Source organism: Rhinoraja longicauda, chromosome 4 (genome assembly GCF_053455715.1).
Source record: "Rhinoraja longicauda isolate Sanriku21f chromosome 4, sRhiLon1.1, whole genome shotgun sequence".
NCBI classification, from domain to species: domain Eukaryota; kingdom Metazoa; phylum Chordata; class Chondrichthyes; order Rajiformes; family Arhynchobatidae; genus Rhinoraja; species Rhinoraja longicauda.
Window position 1 is genome coordinate 31,557,455 of NC_135956.1, and position 22,244 is coordinate 31,579,698.

The 22,244-nt window shown below is 40.7% G+C and overlaps 1 protein-coding gene across 1 annotated transcript; it reads left to right on the plus strand.

The window, feature by feature from the left end:
- Positions 1 to 1,008: 1,008 nt before the first annotated feature.
- bhlhe22 (basic helix-loop-helix family, member e22) lies at positions 1,009 to 2,510 on the plus strand. The gene has a single exon (XM_078398571.1). It carries the CDS (start codon positions 1,009 to 1,011, stop codon positions 1,831 to 1,833), a length of 825 nt encoding a protein of 274 aa, XP_078254697.1. The 3' UTR covers positions 1,834 to 2,510.
- The last annotated feature ends 19,734 nt before the right edge of the window (positions 2,511 to 22,244 follow it).

Genomic DNA, 22,244 nt, shown 5'->3' on the forward strand with positions numbered 1-22,244 from the left:
CTACCTCCAGTTATTCTGACACATAAGATTGATTTGCTAGAGGAGTTGCGGAATATTATTTTAGACTGAGGTCGCTAGAATGAAAAGCTTCTACTAAACGTTCGGTGCCATCACGGAAGATTAGAATTAAACAGCACAAGTCAGAACTAGGAAATGAGTTTTGTACTGTTCCTTTTCGGCTACGGGAAAAAATGCACAAATGTACCTCGGCAGTTTCTTCCTCGGTTTTTATATCCCAACTATGTGTGATCTGTGCCTAAAACACGGGGAGCGGAGTTGTGGAACTGGAGCATTAAGCGTGCTCAATGATGGGTGAAAGTCGCCACACAAGTCAGAGGAAGGCGTTTGTTCGGGTTCTAACGGGACAAAAAGCCTTGAAAACATATGCGTTAAGTTGCGTATACAGATGGCTGGAGGAATAATGGACCAAGTGCCGCTCTGCAAGCTGTAGCTGCGTTGTCTCATATATGTAGATGTAAAATGTGCATGTGTACATTTTGCAATCGGCTGCCCGGGAAGCTCGTCGCCATCCAGACAGTGCAGTTGGAGAGAGGAGAGAGGAGAGAGGAGAGAGAGAGAGAGAGAGAGAGAGAGAGAAAGAGAGAGAGAGAGAGAGAGAGAGAGAGATATATCTCACAGGCTGGATTGTTTGTTACCGTTTTAATCCTATTAATTAAAACGTTAACCTGATTGGTGGAAGCACGGTCCCAACAGGCAACCCTTCATAATAACCTGCTCGGAGATAATGATGTAAAAGACTCCCGTCTGCTGATCGCCACGGAAATATCTTGAAGGTGAATCCAAGCAGATAAGCGTTACGAGGTGCTCATCACCATTACCATCAACTGCAGCAGCAGCACATCGGGACAGATCACAGGGTTTAAAAAAAGTGCACACATCACGATCAAGTGGTGGAAAGATCAAAGGGTGGGGGGCAAGCTACGATATTAAAAGAGTAGTTTATGCAACCACAACAAAATCCCAGCCAACGGACTTGACCTGGCGAGAATGGAAAGGAGCCTCCACCTCAATGGACCACAAGAGGATCTTTTTCGCCAAACTCTCAGCGCCTCGGCTAAAAGGCTGGAGAGCACTTTCCGCCCGGCTGCCGCTATCGAGCTGTCTTTGCCCGAGCCCCGCTCGCCGATGGTGTGCTTCGAGCAAGCCGATGCCGACCCGGCGCATCAGCAGTCAGGGGGAGAGGCTGGAGGGGGCAGCGGGCAATACGCCGACCATCAGGTCAACTCCAGCCGGGAGAGCAGCGGAGGAGACCAGAGTCAGGACGAGGACAGCGACGAGCGCTGCGAGCTGATGCTGGGCATGGAAAGAGGCAGCGACCAGGCCGGCTCTCTGACCAAAGGGGCCATCGGGCCGACCGGCAAGAAGAACAAGGAGCAGCGAGCCCTGAGGCTCAGCATCAACGCCCGGGAGAGGAGGCGCATGCACGACTTAAACGACGCGCTGGACGAGCTGAGGTCGGTTATCCCTTACGCGCACAGCCCTTCAGTCAGGAAGCTCTCCAAGATCGCCACTCTGCTTCTGGCCAAGAACTACATCCTGATGCAGGCTCAGGCACTGGACGAGATGAGGAGGCTGGTGTCGTACCTCAACCAGGGCCAGAGCTTGCCGGCCGCAGCGCTACCGTCCTCCGCCACCGCCCTAACCCCCAGCTTGGGTGCCTACGAGCAAGCGGCGGCTGGCGGATACCCGTTCACCGCCAGCAGCTTAGTGGCAGCGACGGCGGCGGCAGCCAGCTGTCCCGACAAGTGCGCCACCACCGCGGCTCTTTACAACACGTCCAGTCTCTGCAAACAGTGCAGCGACAAGCCTTAAACACACAAACAGTAAAAACCCAAGGACAATTTCCATCGCGAGGGGCAAAAATAAACAGTTGAGAATCAACAACTGAACAAGGCTTGTGTTTAGAACTGGGTCTTTGAACAGAAGTGTTGTTGGAAAAGTTTGATCGAGAAACTGGAGATACGAGAAAGTTTTTGTTTTGTTTTGAGGGCGGGGTGTATATTTTCATTTTCATTTGGACTATTCTCCGTGTTAAAACTACGGGCCTCAGTTGGTTCAGAGGTTCCATCAGTGTTAGTAGCTACTATGGACTATTGTATTAGCTTCATCCACCGCTTTCTAAGAATGTGTCTGCTGTGTTTACGGCTGCGGTACAGCTACATTCCAGACTGCTTTCATTAACCGTGTGTTCTCAAACTGTCTTCAGATTAAACATAAAATCCGTGGGGTTTTTTTTGTTTTTAGATAATCATTATCACAAATTGTTGAAGGAGTGAAAAAGGATTTTCAGGAATCAATTATTTCATGTGACAAACAATTTGATGTCAATTTATTTCTTAACTGTGAGCGAGTTGGGTTTTATAAGATTACGGGGTTTGTGATATTGTTACATTACCATGGTTTTATTTGTGTTTTTGGCCTCTGTGCAGATCAAGAAGTGTTAAAATATTTTTGTTACGTTTCTTATGACAAAAACGCTATTTACCCAAAGTGAGCTTTTTTGTTTGCATGACGGCACAGTGCCTGTCCATCTGCAATATATAAATATATAAATATCATATAAAGTATGTATAAAATTGACTTGCCATGTTTCTACTGCTGTCGCGTGTTTGATTTGCAGTTTGTGCAAACTCTGCCTGACAAGTTGGTGCCATTGCCTCTCTTATAGGGTCTGTTGGCAGCTCATGATGTATGAGAGTGGTGATATACAAGTCTGGCCCTGATTATAATATATAGCCATTTCTATGTGTAATCCGTGTTGGAAGACAAATTTATTAAACATATTTTGAACAAATGATATCTATTCAATTTTTGCTTTATAAGCAAAAGAAAAAGTAGCGTGAGTGGCCCAGGCCGCATTATACATCGTGAAGGCTTAGTCTGTGACATTATGCCGCTGTAATGGCCTTCATGTTGAAATAAGCTTTGGAAATGCAAAACTGTTGAAGAAATTATCACCACTAATCGAAAAGAAAAGGCTTTTGAGAGATTCTGACAGATTGATCATCAAGCAGATTTAAGATTCAGACTCATTTCAAGTCTATTTGCGAAGAAACGTCTTTTTTTCAAGATATTGCAGGGCGTGACATAACAAAATGTGAAATAACGACATATGGCGAGGAGCTGGATTGTACTCTTCCGCTTGATGGGAATTTGCATAAACCCCTTTTCATGGCTATTTCTTGTCATTATTAAATGCTCAGAACCAGTTCCGCTAGAGATTTTTATAATCCTTTAATTTGTTCTTCTGCCACGCGGCCACAATGAATGGGGAATGGAGGGAAACTCAAGCTATGGAGCGCAGTTGACCGGATTTAAAGTAGGGGTTGTCCATGTTGTTTTAATATTCAATATTGCTATTTGTCCTCAGTCCCCAACCATATGCCTCAGACGAGGCTAAACGTGGTCCAACTGGAAAGAATATTTTCTGCTCCACTTGCTATCAAAAGATTAATCAGAACCTGTAACTTTTCAGGAAACATAACTATCTGTGCCACAAAGCAATAGCACGCAGCCGACACAGAAGGGTTCACTAGCCCGAGGCCAAATGGAATGTCTCTCAGCATTAGATTACAAAGCCTCGGTGCACCTAATTATGATTATTAAAACAATTTCCATGACGATGTCTAATATTATGTTAATTTGAAAACAACTGTGTATGAAAACTGTCGACTATAATACCTAAATTCATTTAATGAAACACATCGTTAAGGCAATTAAACCTCCTGGATGTGATTAAGGAACATAATTGCGACACTGTTCATTGCCGTAATTGGGTGTCTTTAATCAAGGGGTATAGTGAGGAGCAACACTGCCATTACTTTGTATTGTTCTCACTCTGCTGTCCATCACTATGATTACGAATTAGACACAACCAGCAGACCTTTGGCTTAATAACGTGATTGCATATTGTCGAAGCAATATTTGCTGCCCATCGCTTTGAATATTTCTATTCATTTTACTGTGGTAATAGTTGACATTGTCAGAAAGGAATTCCGCGTTTATTTTGTAAAGAAACACCCCTCTGCAACTTCAGCTTAAGTGTTATTTCGAGTTCCCTCGTCATTTACAGCGCGAGTGATAAGTTATCGATGCCTTTCAGATCAATACAGATGGTTTAAGGGGGGGAAAAAGTACACGGGGCGTTTTCGTCTCAGGTGTTTAGATTCTGCTGATTGGTCTCTCAAAGCCTGGGTGATGCCAAACTTTGAGAGCAGTAATTCCGCTGATATCGCCGAATACCGCAGGGAATTACAACTAACAAGGGACAATGATATATCACAGGTTTTACCACAACACGGGAATTGCCACTGAATTTCGAGGTAAAGCGATTATTTTCCTCTCCAAGTGTCCGTGCAGTTATGCCAGAACTCCAAAGCCGCCAATATATTGATACAATTAAAATACAATCTAGAATGGAAAGACAAATTTTAACTGAAAATGTAAACAAAAATCTCATCATCTTCTACATCCGACGACTCTTACATCTTTACCTGACTTTTTTCCCCCTGGATCATGCTAAGAAATAACACTTAGACTCGTGACTTCATCAAAGCACCAATATCACGAATAGTTCCCAAATGATGTCTTTAAGAGACACAACTGTGTTGCCGGATCATTGGGCCATTGATGGCCGCGACCACACGTGATTTAGCCAACATTTATTTTTTTCTACCGTTGTGCTTTTTAGTACTTTCACGTTGATTCTGTCTTTAATTTAAATCACTAGAATATTGAAGATTGTTGTTCTGTTGAGGATAACTACAGAATCTGGATGAAGGGTGATTCTAATCCCATGGATGTCCCAGCATGAGTGACATTGACTTTCATAATGTAATGACTTATGAAAGATATAATCATGTGTTAAATTGAATCCTCCGTTTAACTGTTAATGGTGTGCTCAGGGCACATTTACGTATTAGATGCTATGGTAACTAATTACTGTACCGCTGGAAAAAAAAAAAGAGGCGATATTGTACTTTCAGGCTTTGAGAAATAATTATCAGAATCCACGTTTTGAGGAGCCACATTACTCCAGCGTGAATTAATGAACTGCCTGTAGGATAACAACACATTTTAACGTGACTTTACATATTGGAGAATATACCAGCATTGGAATAGTAAGGGGCATTGGCCTTCATTACCCGGAGACCCAGACAGAGGCGTGATTTATTACTATTAATATATATATAAACTAGATGCACAAGGCAATCAGATATTTTACTGCACGAAAGGATACATTTCTCATTCTGCCTGTCAAATATGATAATAATCCGAAAGTAGGAGTGCAAAATTTTTTTTAAACAAGTTTGCAATTTTTGCTACATTGGTAATTGAGCTGCGAAGCACAGAACAGCTCTCGTTACATTTTCAGGCTTGTTTGGGAACACATGTAAGTAAAACGCGATGCAATATTTCACCATCCTAATACTCCCGCCACTTTTTCAGCAAACAGCATGCCTATTAGCTATGAAACAGGCTTATTTTAGATGGAGAGACGTTTATGATATTACTGGGAATACTTTTCAATAGGAAGTCAAACATCTTTAGCGAAGGAGAATGGAAGGCAAGAGATGTTGCCTCTAAAACTGCTGCAGGAATATGGACAAGGAACAGATTCTCCTGATCGATTTATTCACAAAATGCTGGAGTAACTCAGCAGGTCAGGCAGCATCTCGGGAGAGAAGGAATGGGTGACGTTTCGGGTCGAGACCCTTCTTCAGACCGAAACGTCACCCATTCCTTCTCTCCCGAGATGCTGCCTGACCTGCTGAGTTACTCCAGCATTTTGTGAATAAATCGATTTGTACCAGCATCTGCAGTTATTTTCTTATACTACAGATTCTCCTGAGATCGGGTCATTTGGAGTGGGAGGGTAAGATAAATAAGTTTAGATTATTCGATGTTTTATCTGTTTTATAATTGATTATGATTACACAGTATGCCGCATACTATGAAAGATATATGATTTGCCATGGGTCTGCGTTTACAGATAGAATTAATTGAGAGATTACCGCGGTTGCTGTCATTATGGTTGCATGTCATGATATAATTCTTCTTTTTCACCCAGTTCCATTTTAATCCTACCCATTGTATTGTTAACGCTGCTACAATACACTTTCAGGCATCCAACCAGTCAAAAATCTGCTAATTATCTTTATTAATAGCCAATCAGAAAGGCTGACACGTTATGGGAAATAAAAAGCGGAAGTTTATGATCTGTGCCAAACAGTTTACAATGACATTTTGAAAATCACATTCTTGATAATCCGACACGGGTCTGTTAAGTACAAAATGAGTTTGAGTCTTTAGATAATGCAATCAGCAAATCAGCAAATGGATATTTGAATCCAGTGTAATAAATACCGATAGGATGGACAAATGATTTCAACGAAATAACTTTTTCTTTTTAAACGCCAGCTTCGCTTGTTGACTACGCGCATAAGCAAACTAAAGAGATCCGTAGGTTCAACAACAGTTTAGGAACTTTTAGTATATCAAGGCATAAAATTAATCATTTAGAGCTGGATCTTCTGACCAACTATCAAGAACATAAAATGCTGGGTTCCAAATGGCTGAACAGTCTGCTAGGCAATGTCAGTGCTATTTCACACACTTCGACTTTCACCCCCTTCTCAAGGTCCACTGTTCTTCCACATTTCCAGATCGATGAATGTGTTCCACTTGTAGAGTCATACTGTGTGGAAACAGGCCCTTCGGCCCAACTTTCTCACACCGACCAACATGCAACATCTACACTAGTCACATCTGCCTGTGTTGGCCCATATCGCTCTAACCCTGTCCTATCCATTTACCTGTCCAATTGCTTCTTAAACGTTGCCTCAACTACCTCCTCCAGCAGTTCGTTCCATACATCCTTTCTTACATTTTCCTTCCCACCAGGCTTCCCGCTCATCGGGTTCTCCTCCACTATGTCTAACAGCCTCAGCTTGACTCCACCATCCAACCCTGAAATGAAACCAGAGCATGCTGGAAATAATCACTAGGCCAGGCAACTTTGGAGAGAGAAACAGAGTCATTCTTTCGGGTCTATTACTTTTCATCAGGATTAAGAACAAAACCAATCAGTGGCAGTGAAGAGGGAGAGGTGGAGAGAACAAACTGGATGCCTGTAAAGGGGCAGGCTCTATGAGGGATTGAATGACATGGGGTACACTGACATGGAACAGAATCTCTCCTGTGATGGGATATTCTATTCAAAGATTCACTCTCATGGTGCAAAGTGACCATTTCTTGGTTTAGTCAACAATTAACCCTCAACATCCCCTTCTATCCATGTTGAACTAGATGTAAGAGATACAAACCTGCTCATAATGCAATTTCTATTTTGCGAAGATCAAATGGAGATTGTACATCTTTTGAGGCACACCTTTTAATCCATTAGCACCATCCTACGCTTTTTGTTATGTGCTACTTTACTTTACCAATCCACTCCCATTGTAACCTCTACAGCAGCCACTTTAAACACAAAATACCTCAAAGAACACGACACGTCGTGTGATTAAATATCTGTGTTAAATAATTGGAGGCAATAATTGCTGCCTCTATTTTATCAGGCAGAATCTCTTGGTAATGATTCTGCTATCTCTCATTGTCCTCAAACATATATTTTAATGTTTTACTTGTCTGATTGTCACTTACTTTTGTCTTTCATGATTACAAGTTCAGTCTTACACATTATCATAATCTTTCCCTTTGTCCTCCTTCCTCTGCCTCTTTACCAAATTAAAAATGGATATGTCTCTCATTCCATTAATAATGAACAGTGATCAACTTGAAACAATAACTTTGTTTTTCTTTCCACAGATGCTGTCTGAGCTGCTAAATATTACCAGCATGTTCCATTTTTATTTCATCATCTTCACACACCTTTGTGCAAGAAGGGTCTTTACATATAATCATAGGATTATTATGGCACAAACAGAGGTAATTTGGCCGATTGAATCTGTAGTAGGTCTTTGAAAAGTGATTGAGTTAGTCTCCTCTCTTTCACCCAGCCTGCAAGGTATTTATAAAGTCACAGAATTTACATTAATCCTATCAAGCATTAACACAGTCAACAATTAACAAACACAATTAGCAACGCTGTTCATAATTAAGAGTCAAAGAATATACGTTTTCACCAATTCATCAATTAATGCAAATATTTTAAACATTTTGTAATTAAAAGTTTTATTATATCAACATGAACAACACAATTTTATTAGATTGACGAGCAAACAGCTGACTTTTTATGCTTTGAAATAAAACGACCAGGATCCACATTTTGTAATAAGATATTTGAAATCTTATAACGGTGAAAAAACAGAAGTGCTTTATTCTCTGTGATCCTTTGAGTTTGTACATCAAAATGTCCATTTAAGATAAATTGCTGTTGCTCAAGCTATCTTAATATGAATTAGTGGCTGACCAGTACTTGATGATCTGAGTAGTGCTTCAAGAAATCTTCATTTCCAAAGTTAAAATAACCATTATTTTTTATGCTCTGAACATAGTTTGCTTGGATTAAATTTCTGTCATCTGCAGACGTTTGCAGATCTTGGTCAGTCACATTTAAGCAGTAAAACTCTGGGATTGTAATTTGAGTTTCCTAGTATACTTTACAGTACAAGGTAGACATCCACCAAATCAGCAGTGATAAAAAAAGACATGATTTAGTCAATATTAGTTTGTAAATATATTGTTGCAATGTTAAAATAAAGACATGAAATTTAATGTTTTTAAAGTAAGTCCATTTTTAAAATTAAAATGGTTATTCTTTGTGAATTGAAAATATGGTAAGGATGATTTTAGAAACTCGTGGTTGAAAATCATACATAGAAATGACCCTTGTGCACAGAAAACATTCTGTAATTGGAATACAGATTCCTGCACTGTGCTGATCAGCGTTCAGCTGCTCTGGCATTCATTTTGAAAAAAAGGCCATCACATCGAAAGTTTAATTCTAATTTACAGTATTTTGTATAAATTCACATTTGACAGATGCAGAATAATCATCCCTGGTGTAAATAGAGTTTATGTACAAAGGCAGATAACCATATGTAGGAAATTAATGACTTTGAGAGCCTGATTTGTTTCAACTGTAAGAAAAAGATCTGATCTATGAAGAGCGATTAAAGAACCGAGTTTATTTTCCATTGGCCTGATTCTCTGATTCCTGCCAAAGGTCCTTGCTGTATTCAGATGTCTTAGAAACATAGAAACATAGAAAATAGGTGCAGGAGTAGGCCATTCGGCCCTTCGAGCCTGCACCGCCATTCAATATGATCATGGCTGATCATCCAGCTCAGCAACCTGTACCTGCCTTCTCTCCATACCCCCTGATCCCTTTAGCAAAAAGGGCCACATCTAACTCCCTCTTAAATATAGCCAATGAACTGGCCTCAACTACCTTCTGTGGCAGAGAATTCCACAGACTCACCACTCTCTCAGACTCAACCCACATAATAATCCACATAATTCTACTGGTTGCTGTTGAGTGTGGAGTCGTGTCAGGCAAGGCTGGATGTAAATAATTTTGATCTGGTACTTAAGAATATAAACAGTGTTTGCGAAGACGGAGAGTTTAAAGGCAATCCTTGTCTATCCAGGTAAATAGCTTGCGTTAAGTTAACCATCTGAAATAATGCATTACAAATGCAAGTTTGCTTAGTTAAATTAGCTCAGGTTTTGGATGTTAACAATGCTACAGCAGGTCAACTATATTTAAACATTCATTTGCAAACAAAAAATGCTGGAAATATGCTGCAGATCAGGCAGCAACTGCAGAGAGAAAATTAGTGGACATTTCATGTGATGTTACATGAAAACTATGAGAAGTTAACAATCAGACTTTTAAGGGTCCTGACCCGAAAAGTCGCCTATGCATGTTCTTCAGAAATTCTGCCTGAACTGCTGTTACTCTAAAACTTTGTGTCTTTTTTTAATAAACCAGTGCATACAGTTCTTTGAATAGAGGTTTGTTTTGAGGTGTTCAGAAGGGGGAAGGGAAAAGAGAACAATATGAATATCTGCAGTATGATGGAGACCAAGAGAAAATGAATGACAGAAGTGGTGATGATGTTGCCTGAGAGAGGATGGTGAAAGCTATTAATTGAAGAAATGTTTGGAGGAGATATAAATAAAGGGAGATGAATAGGATAGGGATGAAAGGAAAGAAAAGGTGCTGGAACTGTGAAATACAGTACATTGCATTTCCCAACTAGTCTTAAATAAAAGAGAATGCTGGAAATATTCAGCTGGTTAAGCACATGCAAGGAGAGAGATGAAAGGGTTAATGTGAAAGGCTGGTAGCCTTCCATCAAAATTGGCCCACCCCATTACAAACTGGAAGCGTTTGTTATCTGAAACTGTTGAGTTTAGTGTTAAGTCCCACAGACTGTATCATGCTCGGAGTTGCTCTGGAGAGTGTCATCGAGTGATAGTCATAGAGTCATACAGTGTGGAAACAGGTACTTTGGCCAGCATGTCCCAGCTACACAAGTCCCACCTAGCCACATTTTGTCCATATCCCTCCAAATCTGTGCTATCCATGTACCTGTCCAACTGTTTCTTAAATTTTGGGATAGTCCCTACCTCAACTACCTCCTCTGGCAGCTTATTCCATACACCCACCACCCTTTGTGTGAAAAGGTTACCCCTCAGATTCCTGTTAAATCTTTTCTCCTTCACCTTAAACCTATGTCCTTTGGTCCTCGATTCACCTACTCTGAGCAAGAGACTCGGTGCATCTACTCAATCTGTTCCTCTCATGATTTTATACACCTCTATAAGATCACCCCTCATCCTCCTGCGCCCCATGGAATAGAGTCCAAGCTTACTCAACCTCTCCCTATAGCTGAGATCCTCTGGTCCTGGCAACATCCTCACAAATCTTCTCTGTACCCATTCTAGCTTGACAACATCATTCCTATAACATTGTGCCCAGATCTGAACACAATACTCTAAATGCGGCCTCACCAGCATCTTAAACAACTGCAACATGACCTCCCGACTTCTATACTCAATGATGAAGGCCAATGTGCCAAAAGCCTTTTTGTCCACCCTATCTACCTATGACTCGACCTTCAAGGAACCATGCATCTGCTCTCCTGGATCCCTCTGCTCTACAACACTCCCCAGAGCCCTACCATTCAATGTGTAGGTCCTGTCCATGTTAGACTTCCCAAAATGCAACACCTCACATTTTTCTGTATTAAATTCAATCAACCATTCCTCAGTCCACCTGGCCAATCGATCAAGATCCTGCTGCAATTTTTCACAATCATCTTCACTATCTGCAAAACCACCCACTTTTGTATCATCAGCAAACTTGCTTATCTTGCCATGAATGTTCTCATCCAAATCTTTGACATAGATGACAAACAGTAATGGGCCCAGCACCGAACCCTGAGGCACAACACTAGTATGGGCCTCCATTCCGAGAAGCAACCTTCCACCATCACCCTCTGATTCCTTCCATGAAGCCAATTTTCTATCCATTCAGCTATCTTACCTTGGATCCCATGCAATCTAAAGTGCATTGGATTTTTGCTGACTTCATTGTATATTAATTACAGATATCAGGTCATCTCATTCAAGGTCAAAGAACTACTACCTACTATCAACTCTAGGGAATCAGTCATTATTATTTACTTAATAACTGACACCTGCAGATTTACGGGATATTAGCTCTTCATACGAAAGAACAAAGCGGCAATCTTCTGATTCCATCAAACATGCAAACCATATTCACTGAATGGTGTTTTTACCAGGCGGAGCCTTGCGTATTGAAAGCAATTGAACCAATCAAGGTAACCTCTAAAGATAGACACAAAGTGCTGGTGTAACTCAGCGGATTAGACAGCCTACAGGATCTCCCATTTGCCAGCCATTTCAAATCCTCTTCCCATTTCCATTCTGACCTTTCTGTCCTGGGCCTCCTCCATTGCCAGGGTGAGCCCACACTCAAATTAGATGAATAGAACCTCATATTTCACTTTGGTAGCTGGTGGTATGAAAGTTGAATTCTCTAATTTTAAGTAATTTCCACAAATACTATCCTACTACTAGGATACTAGTAAACTACATCCTAGTTAGTTCCACAGGTCACCACATTATATCCCTCTTGATACCACACCTTCTCTAGACAACATTGGGCCTACCAGGGCACCTCCCTGCCTGAGATTGGTCCTGGTCTTTTCTCGCCTCCAGCTCTTCACCACCTTCCCCCCCCACCCACTACTTTCAGTCTGAAGAAGGGACCTGACCCAAAACGTCACCCATCCTTTCCTTCCAGAGATGCTGCCTGACCCGCTGAATTACTCCAGCACTTTGTGTCTTTCTTTGGTATAAACCTACATCTGCAGTTCTTTGTTTCTGCATTAAGGTAATGCTGAGTTCTGTTTCTGTGATTCTGGTGTATGCTTCCATTCCAAACCCATGTTTATCCTAACATTTGTTCTATTTTCATTGAAAGGTTATTAGACAAATTAAATGATTCTGGAATTTTACCATGGCTACTTCCACCTTGCAGTTAGAAGCATGGTAGCTTCTTTACCCACAGCCAACAATGGGGTCTCTGCCAGGAATATGATGATTGTTCTGCAGAAATATGAAAATTTACTTAATTTTAAAAACATCTCTTACATGTTTATTCAGTGAGGAAAAGAACTCCCATCCTAGGTTTACAAGCACATTACCTGAACCAACATGAGCTATGAGACTCACAACATCATTCATTTCCACCATAGGCCATGTCCTTTCCCTATCATGACAAATTCAGCCTTGCTCAAATGCAAATTGTTGACAGAGATTTTGTAAGACCAGAAGCGAATTATACGGCAATTGTATTTACAAATTTGTCTCCTGGGTGTATGTGGTATAAATGTTTGCATCAAAGTGACCTACAAAACAAAAATGCTTGGGCATTCTCATGAGCATCTTTATCCTTTTCAGCAAAATATGTCTTTCAAACTCTATGTGAAGCATAACTCCCATGATATCAGTCCCATTTGTTAAAAGAAGGAATGACATCTGATTAATAATTTAATCAAATATATCAAGTTATTGCATCTGGTATAACTGACGGTAAGAAGTTACTGCAACAGAATTATAAATGGTAAAATGTAAAATATGTTGATCATCAATTGATTTCAGAAGAATTAATAATTAAGTTAAGTAATTCTTTACTTGCCACATTTTCGTGACAAGACTCTCCAAAAATTGCTATTTTGCATATCTGATTGGAATTACTTCATCAATAATTTTTTTGTGTTAACAATTGGTTCAATCAGAATTTTAAGCAGCGACTTTGCCAGGATTATAACTCAGCAGCATCGCCCTGCACCTCTCTCTGTTTGCACAACAAAATCAAGGACAAAGTAGCTGCTCATAGGTGAAAATGGGAACAGTGTAAAATGATAAATGGTACAACATCACTGTTAAATGCTGACTGTCTGTATCAACCTCTGTCAATATTATTTTGAATGGTCCAGCTCTTTTTGTAATGAGAAGTGATGAGAATAACCTACATGCAAAGTTATATCAGAGGCACAAGGAACTGCAGATGCTGGAAACCTGAGCAAAACACCAAGTCCTGGAGGAACTCAATGGGTCAGGCAGCATCTGTGGAGGGAATGGACAGGCAAAGTTTTGGGTTGAAACCATTATTCAGACTCGACTGTTCATTTCCCTCCATAGATGCTGCCTAACCAGGTGAGTTCATCCAACACTTTGTGTTTTAGTTTAGTTTATTTTTGAATTTAGTTCTACTTTTAGTTTATTGCTACAGCGTGGAAACAGGCATTTTGGCCCAATGAGTTCATGCCAATCAGCGATCACCCATACACTAGTTCAATCCTGCACACTAGGGATAATTTACAGAAGCCAATGAACCTACAAACTTGCACGTCTTTGGAATGTGGGAGGAAATTGGAGCACCCGGGGAAAACCCACGTGATCCCAGGGAGAACATACAAACTCCATGCAGACAGCAGCCATAGTCAGGATCAAACCCGGGTCTCTGGCACTGCGAGGCAGCAGCTCTACTGCTATGCCATTGTGCCACTTGTTTTAAGCAGTTATTTTATTTTGCCAATAGTGCAGCAAATAAGATGTACAGTCTGAAGACATAATATATAAGCAATATTCTCAAAACAAAAACTTCTCGTGTGCAGCTGCATGAGGAACCACAGATATGATATCTGTAGCAAACAAGGTATTTATTCACAAAATGCTGGAGTAACTCAGCAGGTCAGGCAGCATCCCGGGAGAGAAGGAATGGGCGACGTTTCGGGTCGAGACCCTTCTTCAGACTGCCTCCTACTCTACAACTCCCCCTCTGTGATTTCTCCTGCCCTCCTACTCTACGACTCCCCCTCTGTAGCAAACAAGAAGGAAATCAGCTGGTCAGGCAGTATCTGTGGAGGGTGATAGACAGTTGACATTTTGGCTGAGATCCTTCGCCTGGATTGAAAGTGAAGAGGGGAAGTAGCCAGTATAAAGAGGTGCAGGGGAGGAAGGAAGGGGGGGGAGAGAGATCTGGCAAGAGATATGTAGATACAGAGGAAGGGTTAATTGACAGATGATAGTCATGTTGCAGAGGGAAGACTGGAGATAGCAACAAAGATTAGCAGCGGTAAATGGAGAATAAAAGGTTGAAGATTCTGTAATCTGATAGGAAAGGAAGATTGTGGAGAAATCTGTAACAAGCTCTGAAAGTGAAATGCTTATATTAGTGCAACTGAGTAGAACATTGCATTTTCATTCACATGCCTGAGTTCTGAGAAACAGGAGAAACATCTCATCCCTCTTCCTTGTAAAATATTGTTAGGTGGCCACAACTCAGTGATTTTAGTTACTTCTTATTAGTTTTAGTAATTGGCAAAACTTTGTAAACATTCAAAATGAGAAAATCAAACTTTTCAAATAATGTTTGAGTTCAAGGATTGGTTATATTGTCTGTATGGAACACAGAAGCGTTTTTATTCTAAAATTGACAGTGAACCAAGTTGCTGTTGAATGGCAAAAAGAAAACTCAATACCACCAACAATGAGCATGAGGTATGTCTTTACGTAACTGCCTAAATGTCACATAAGATTTCATGAGTTATGTATCAATGCATACGGTGAAAAAGGACTGAAAGCCTAACTGTTGTTTCACTGGACTAGTAATCTGGAATCATGAAATGACTAACCAAGGGAATGATTAAAAACATTCCCTTGGTTAGTCATTTCAAGATTAGTTTACACACTAATTTTAGAAATCTGTTAGACTTTCATAAATGCCCAAATGTCCTTTGGGAGTCTGGCATGTATGTGACTTGTGTTTGATTCTTAACTGTACTATGGAGATGCGTAGTAAGCAGCCTATCTTTACAGAATAACTAGTACTGGGCAATATACACTTGACTTGCCAACATCCTAAGAATGAGTAAAATGAGATGGTGCTACAATGATGCAATTGATACTGTAATGCAAGGTAATGAAAGTATTATAGATATTTCCCATATGTTGTAAAATAATGTAAAAAAATTATATGATGTTTAAAACTATTGCATAACTGAAAATATTTCTAATCTTTCCAAATTAGGAATTGTTTTAGATTAGTACTTGAGTGTTTGGGAACTGATTTAGAACGGAGATGAGGAAGAACTTTTTCAGTCAGAGTGGTGAAGGTGTGGAATTCTCTGCCTCAGAAGGCAGTGGAGGCCAGTTCGTTGGATGCTTTCAAGAGAGAGCTGGATAGAGCTCTTAAGGATAGCGGAGTGAGGGGGTATGGGGAGAAGGCAGGAACGGGGTACTGATTGAGAGTGATCAGCCATGATCGCATTGAATGGCGGTGCTGGCTCAAAGGGCTGAATGGCCTACTCCTGCACCTATTGTCTATTGTCTATTGTCTATGGTCTATAGTTAATGTTTCAGCCCTTAACTTTTCTATTCCTTTCAAATAATTTCTCCCAATTTTGTATAAGAAGGCACAACAGATGCTAGAAGATAGACACAAAAAGCTGGAGTAATTTAGCGGGTCAGACAGCATGCGTAGGAAAGAGCTGCAGATGCTGGTTTAAATTGAAGGTAGACACAAAATGCTGGAGTATCTCAGCAGGACAGGCAGCATCCCTGCAGAGAAGGAATGGGACTGAAGAAAGGTCTCAACCCGAAACATCACCCATTCCTTCTCTCCAGGGATGCTGCCTGTCCCACTGAGTTACTCCAGCGTTTTGAGTCAGACAGCATCCCTAGAGAAAAGGAATAGGTAACGTTTCGGGTTGGACCAGTCTTGACCCGAACATCACCTATTCCTTTTCTCCAGAGATGTTGTCTGACCTGCTGAGTTACTCTAGCTTTTTGTGTCTAACTCTCATTTTGTACCTTGGCCTAGTTTTACATTTTAAATGTATTATTTTTGTATTTTTAAAATTTTAAATGTTCTCCTTTTAAGAGCAAATCCTGTCAGAATATAATTCAGTTCAATATCCTGGTTTCCGACTGGTAGTATAATGAACCAAAACATGATTCAAAAGGGTCTGGATGATTTTTGAAAGTGACAAACTATATTGCTTCTTCAAAGAAGATAAAAAGTCAAGTGTTTAATTGTCATATGTACCATCAACAGAACAATGAAATTCTTATTGGCGACTGCTTAACAGGCCCATTATCACAATAACACTCATGTAAATATGATAGCCAATGATACAATAAAGTAATGACAGTAACACTATGCAATCATTAAAGTGCAGAAAACAAAGTCTGTAGGACAACCAAAAACAGTCCATAGAAGATCATAATAATTGAGGTAATACTTAGTGTTGTTCAGTGTTCAAGAGCCTGATGGCTGCTGCAAGGAAGCTATTCCTGAACCTGCCGGTCAAGGTCTTTAGGCTCCAATACCTTCTTCTGGGCGATAGTAGCAAAATGAGATGGTGTGAGCCTTTGATAATGGCTGTCTTTTTGAGATGGTGCCTCTTCTTGATCCCTTTGTTAGTGGGGAGGCCAAGACCCGTGATGGATCAGACAATGTCTACCATTGTTCCTTCGTTCCTGGGAGTCAGGTTTACTATACCAGGCCATGATGCAACCAGTCAGTATGCTCTCTGCCGTACAACTGCAGTACGATTGAGTATTCGCGACATACCAAATTCCTCAATCTTCTAAGGAAGTAACGGCATTGATGAGCTTTCTTTATGATTACATCAATGTGCTGGACCTAGGACAGATCTTCAGAGATATGCAGGTCCAAGACAGGTCTGTTGACTCTCTCCACCACTGTACCTTTGATGAAGTCAGGTTCATGGATCCTCAGCTTTCCTTTCCTGAAGTCAACTATCATCTCTTTGTTGTTGTTGGCACTGGTTATCCGTAGCATTAGATTCCAGACTGTTAAAGTCTCCCTTGAATATTTTGCAATCTCTCAGGAGATTGCATATTTGGTGGATGAAAGAGGAGAAAGGGATGACATGATATGGGGATTATGCCTTAAAAGATCAGGTGAACATTTTCTTACATGTGCTTTTTCAATGTAAATAATTGCTCCCATTGTAAATAATATAGACAGAGTGTGTACCTTTGTGTTTATTGTTTGTATTTGTTGGCACAGATCATATGCATTATTATCCAACCCAATTCAGTCACATGAACCTTCACAGGTTTTTAATGATCTCTGCAGTCTTTCACGTACCGCCCTACTGTTAATGTGTCATTTAAGGATACCATGTCCTCTCTTTAAAATATTGATTCTATTTTATCAAATTTATTTCTTGCTTTTATGTACATCATCATCCACCTACCTGATGGAAGGCAAATGGTCAAACCTAAGAAAACGTGCAGAGATTTTCTGTTAGATTTCAATCCTCCATATCTTCTGTGTGCAATACCAGATATCTGCTCAATACTTTGCACATTACATCAGAGCATGTGTGATCCTCTTTGTAGCTCCTGTGTGTTGAGCCATGGTAACTCAGTTGGGAACAGCAGCTCAAATGAATTATGTGCCGTTCGGCATTAGCATTGCTCAAGTTTGTAACTTACAACAAAATACATTCTGAAAAAGTATCAGAGGCAGGAGAATCTGGCAACATATGAAATGAATGCAAATGCAACAAATATCTCATTTTGAAAATCTAGGCTTGTAACAAATACTGCAAACAGTTGTTAGTGAAAACTAAACTGATCCTTGTCAAAGTATAATGTAACAGGTATTTTATATGTCACATGGAAAATGCAGTACAAACAACATCAGCAATATTTTTAAAAATTTGCAAATTTATGTTAACATTACTTTTGAATGTATAAATAGTTGAGAAAGTCCTTTCTAAAACTTGGTAATAAAGTATTTTACTCCAAATATCTTCACTAAATTACTATAAAAATATCAGTTCCAATATCAACATATTCTGAATTTGTTTTGCTTCTGCACATAAAAAACATATTTGCACAGTTGCATTAAGAAATATTATATGATGAACAATGTTCCTGTTCAATTTATAAAGCAATCCAATGTTTTTAGAGACTGAAATTTCACTCCATTATCTTTGTGTGATGGATGCTTGATTGACCCAGAGAAAATAAAACACCATGATCTCTGTGAGTGCAGTGTATCAGAACTTTTACTGGGTTTCCCAAAAGATCCACCAGGAAAACAAAACTGCACATCTGAATTTTATTTTATATAAATGTGTTATCACTGAAACACAAGAGTGATAGAACTTTCTGTACCTTAACACAACAGGCACATGAGAGCTGGACGTGATGGAGTAAAGATAGTAGCTCAGTGTAGAATGCGCAACGGAGGAAACTGCAGTGTGCTAATGGTTGAGATACAGCAGTGAGGTTCAATCTGATGAGCCACTTAATTGACAAAGATGTGCAAGTTTGGCAATGACCAGTGATACCACAGAATGAGCTGCCGGAGGAACTAGTTGAACCAGGTACCATCACAATGTTTAAAAAACATTTTGACAGGTACATGGATAGGATATTTTTAGAGGGATATGGGCCAAATGCAGGCAGGTGGGACTAATGCAGATGGGGCATGTTGATCGGTGTGGGCAAGTTGGACTGAAGGGCCTGTTCCACGATGTATGACTCTATGACCACCATCTACAACCTTTCTGCCTAACGAACCTCTCAAACTCTCACCAGAGACATATTCAGAATGAACCACTTTGCCCAACAGGGCTGTCCTGGGAATGCAACTGATCCTGAGAAAATATCTCTTCATGATAAATAAGATGGCACAGGGTGGCATGGTGGAGCAGCGGTAGAGTTGCTGCCTTACAACGCTTGCAGTGCCGGAGATCCGGGTTCGATCTCGACTACGGGAGCTGTCTGTCCGGAGTTTGTACGTTCTCCCCATGACCGCGTGGGATTTCTCCCTGATCTTCGGTTTCCTCCCACACTCCAAAGAGGTACAGGTTTGTAGGTTAATTGGCTTTGTGTATGTGTAAAAAATTGTCCCTAGTGGGTGTAGGATAGTGTTAGTGTGTGGGGATCGCTGGTCGGCGCGGACTCGGTGGGCCAAAGGGCCTGTTTCCGCACTGTATCACTAAACTAAACTAAACAAAATGACTGTCAGTGGGAGTTGTCTTTCACCACAATCTCCTGCAGTTCACAAACAGCTAGGTATGATTAGTAACTTTTATTTTCACAAATCGCTACTTCTTGTGCCAGACATTATTCGCTGTACTTACCCCCCACCATAACGCACAATATTGGCAGCACACTACATCACTGCAGTGCCTCATCAAGGCTTCGGCTGTACATCCTCCCAAACCATAACATTTTGACAGACAATGGGAACAAGACTGGGGATCACCAAGTACCCATCGAGTCACACACATCCTTATGAACATCATATAGATTTATTATGGTTTCTTCTTTTCACTGGACCAGAGGAGTTTAAGAGGACAATAGCTGGGATGGTCAATAAGTGATGGATTTTCCAAATCCTGAGAATGAATTCATAAAAGAAAGTCAAGACATCAAAATTCAGCAGCAAAGGATTTCTGCTTCATGAGGGCCCTGTAGTTGTGGCGCACCCTCTCTTTTCCTGGTTTCAGCCTGACTTTGGGGGTATTACCTGGAAACCCATCTGGAATTGGACTGGATCAATCAGGAACATGCATGGGATCAAATTAACTTGATAAACCTCGAGTTCTTTCCCATCTTTACCTATTGTTATTATTTCACAGGGATCAACTTGCAGCTTGGATAGAAAGTGATTGTTTTAGTTCACTAACAGCGATTTTTGATACATTAGCATTCCACATCTGGCCCCAGGACAAAGATTTGCTCATCCAAGAGGTTTAATGCTTCACAAGCTGTTCACTGTAGCAGAGTAATAAACATTGTGCAGAAAACAAAATGCAGAACAATACTGTGTGTATTTAATCATCAGACCCAGAGATGGCTAACATGAACATGCAGATCTGGCAGCCATGGAACAGGCACTGCCAAGGTAGAACCGTACCTTGAACATGGGCTAAGTCAGGTAAAGATAAATGCTCTTCAAGTAAATCAGCCTGAAATAACACTAACCCTGAGTAACTGGTATTCCCTTTATCCTGTACCTGTACACGGTGGACGGCTTGATTGTAATCATGTATAGTCTTTCCACTGACTGCATAGCACACAACAAAAAACTTTTTGCATGACAATAAACTAATCTACAACTAAACTAAACTGAACTAAAGATCCCACTCTTAGAAAATTTACAATTTTAGACTTTCAGCAACTGTTTGACCTTTGCACATAAGTTTATCATTTAGAATATAATAACATTTAAAGAGTAGCCATTACAAGTTAGCAACTACAATAATGTCGTTTCTGGTTTAATTTGCATCTGCGGTATTCTATTTTCAAATAGTGGGAGATGTCCAGGACAAGTGCAGAAGGGCACTGTGCCAAGCATCTTGGTTGCAGTGTGGCATGCGATTGACTGATACATCCAGGCCAGGAAGTCACTCAACATTTCAAGCCTACTTCATTGCACCACTCCTGACATTCACATCCTGACCACATTTGCACTAAGTCCTGTTATCAGCATGTTTAGAATCATAAACAGGATGAGAAATATCTCACCCTGGGCCAAAGATGCTACGGTTATCAACATAAGGATAGTTGTGAAACTCAATTGGACCATTACAAGGAAAAATGACCCATGACTGGTGATTCCACTTCCTACCCTCTTCCCGACAACCACTGCTGTGACACCACACCAGCATCATATCATATCATATCATATCATATATATACAGCCGGAAACAGGCCTTTTCGGCCCACCAAGTCCGCGCCGCCCAGTGATCCCCGCACATTAACACTATCCTACACCCACTAGGGACAATTTTTACATTTACCCAGCCAATTAACCTACATACCTGTACGTCTTTGGAGTGTGGGAGGAAACCGAAGATCTCGGAGAAAACCCACGCAGGTCACGGGGAAAACGTACAAACTCCTTACAGTGCAGCACCCGTAGTCAGGATCGAACCTGTTTCCGGCGCTGCATTCGCTGTAAAGCAGCAACTCTACCGCTGCGCTACCGTGCCGCCCTTAATCCTTAGTCAGTAGTCCCTGTTCCCTGTTCCCAGTTTCCCTGTGGTCTGGATACCACAGTTCAGATTCAGATTGTGGTGCTCTTGCAGGCTCCAAAATCCAGAGGATGTGAGCTAAAAACAAGTCTTCAGTCAGAGCACATATGTGAGCAATTGCTTCTACCTCAATAGAAGCCACAACCTGTAACAAAGAGGAGTTGTGGATAGATGAAGTGATTGTAAGCACACTGGTGCAAGAGAAAATATTTACAGTGAAGTTTCCATTAAGTTGATACATTTTGCAAATACTTTTCCATCTTGTTTAATCTTGAATGAGGTGGCATCATCAAGGCTTCTAATGAAAACTAAAATTATTGCAAAAACTGCCGGAAATATTCAACAGGTTAGGGAGCAAATGCCGGACCAGAATTAAATTCATACTTTGGTCAATGAACTTTATGCACGGAAATGTTGGAAGTTGTAACACATTTTAGACAAGTTCAAATTTATTTAGCGAATGCAGAACCATAGAGCCGAGCGGCAACCTAATTTGCTGAGTTCAGTGTTATTGAACGGACTCAGATTTGCTGAGACAGCATTCCGCAACAACCTCCCACACAGAATGTATCTCAATGTAGGTCCAAAAAACCTAATCATCAAATCGGGGATGAAATCTGGATGCACCGAGTC

Coding starts and splice junctions, on each gene's coding strand:
- bhlhe22 (XM_078398571.1), top strand. CDS start 1,009: ATGGAAAGGAGCCTCCACCTCAATGGACCACAAGAGGATCTTTTTCGC.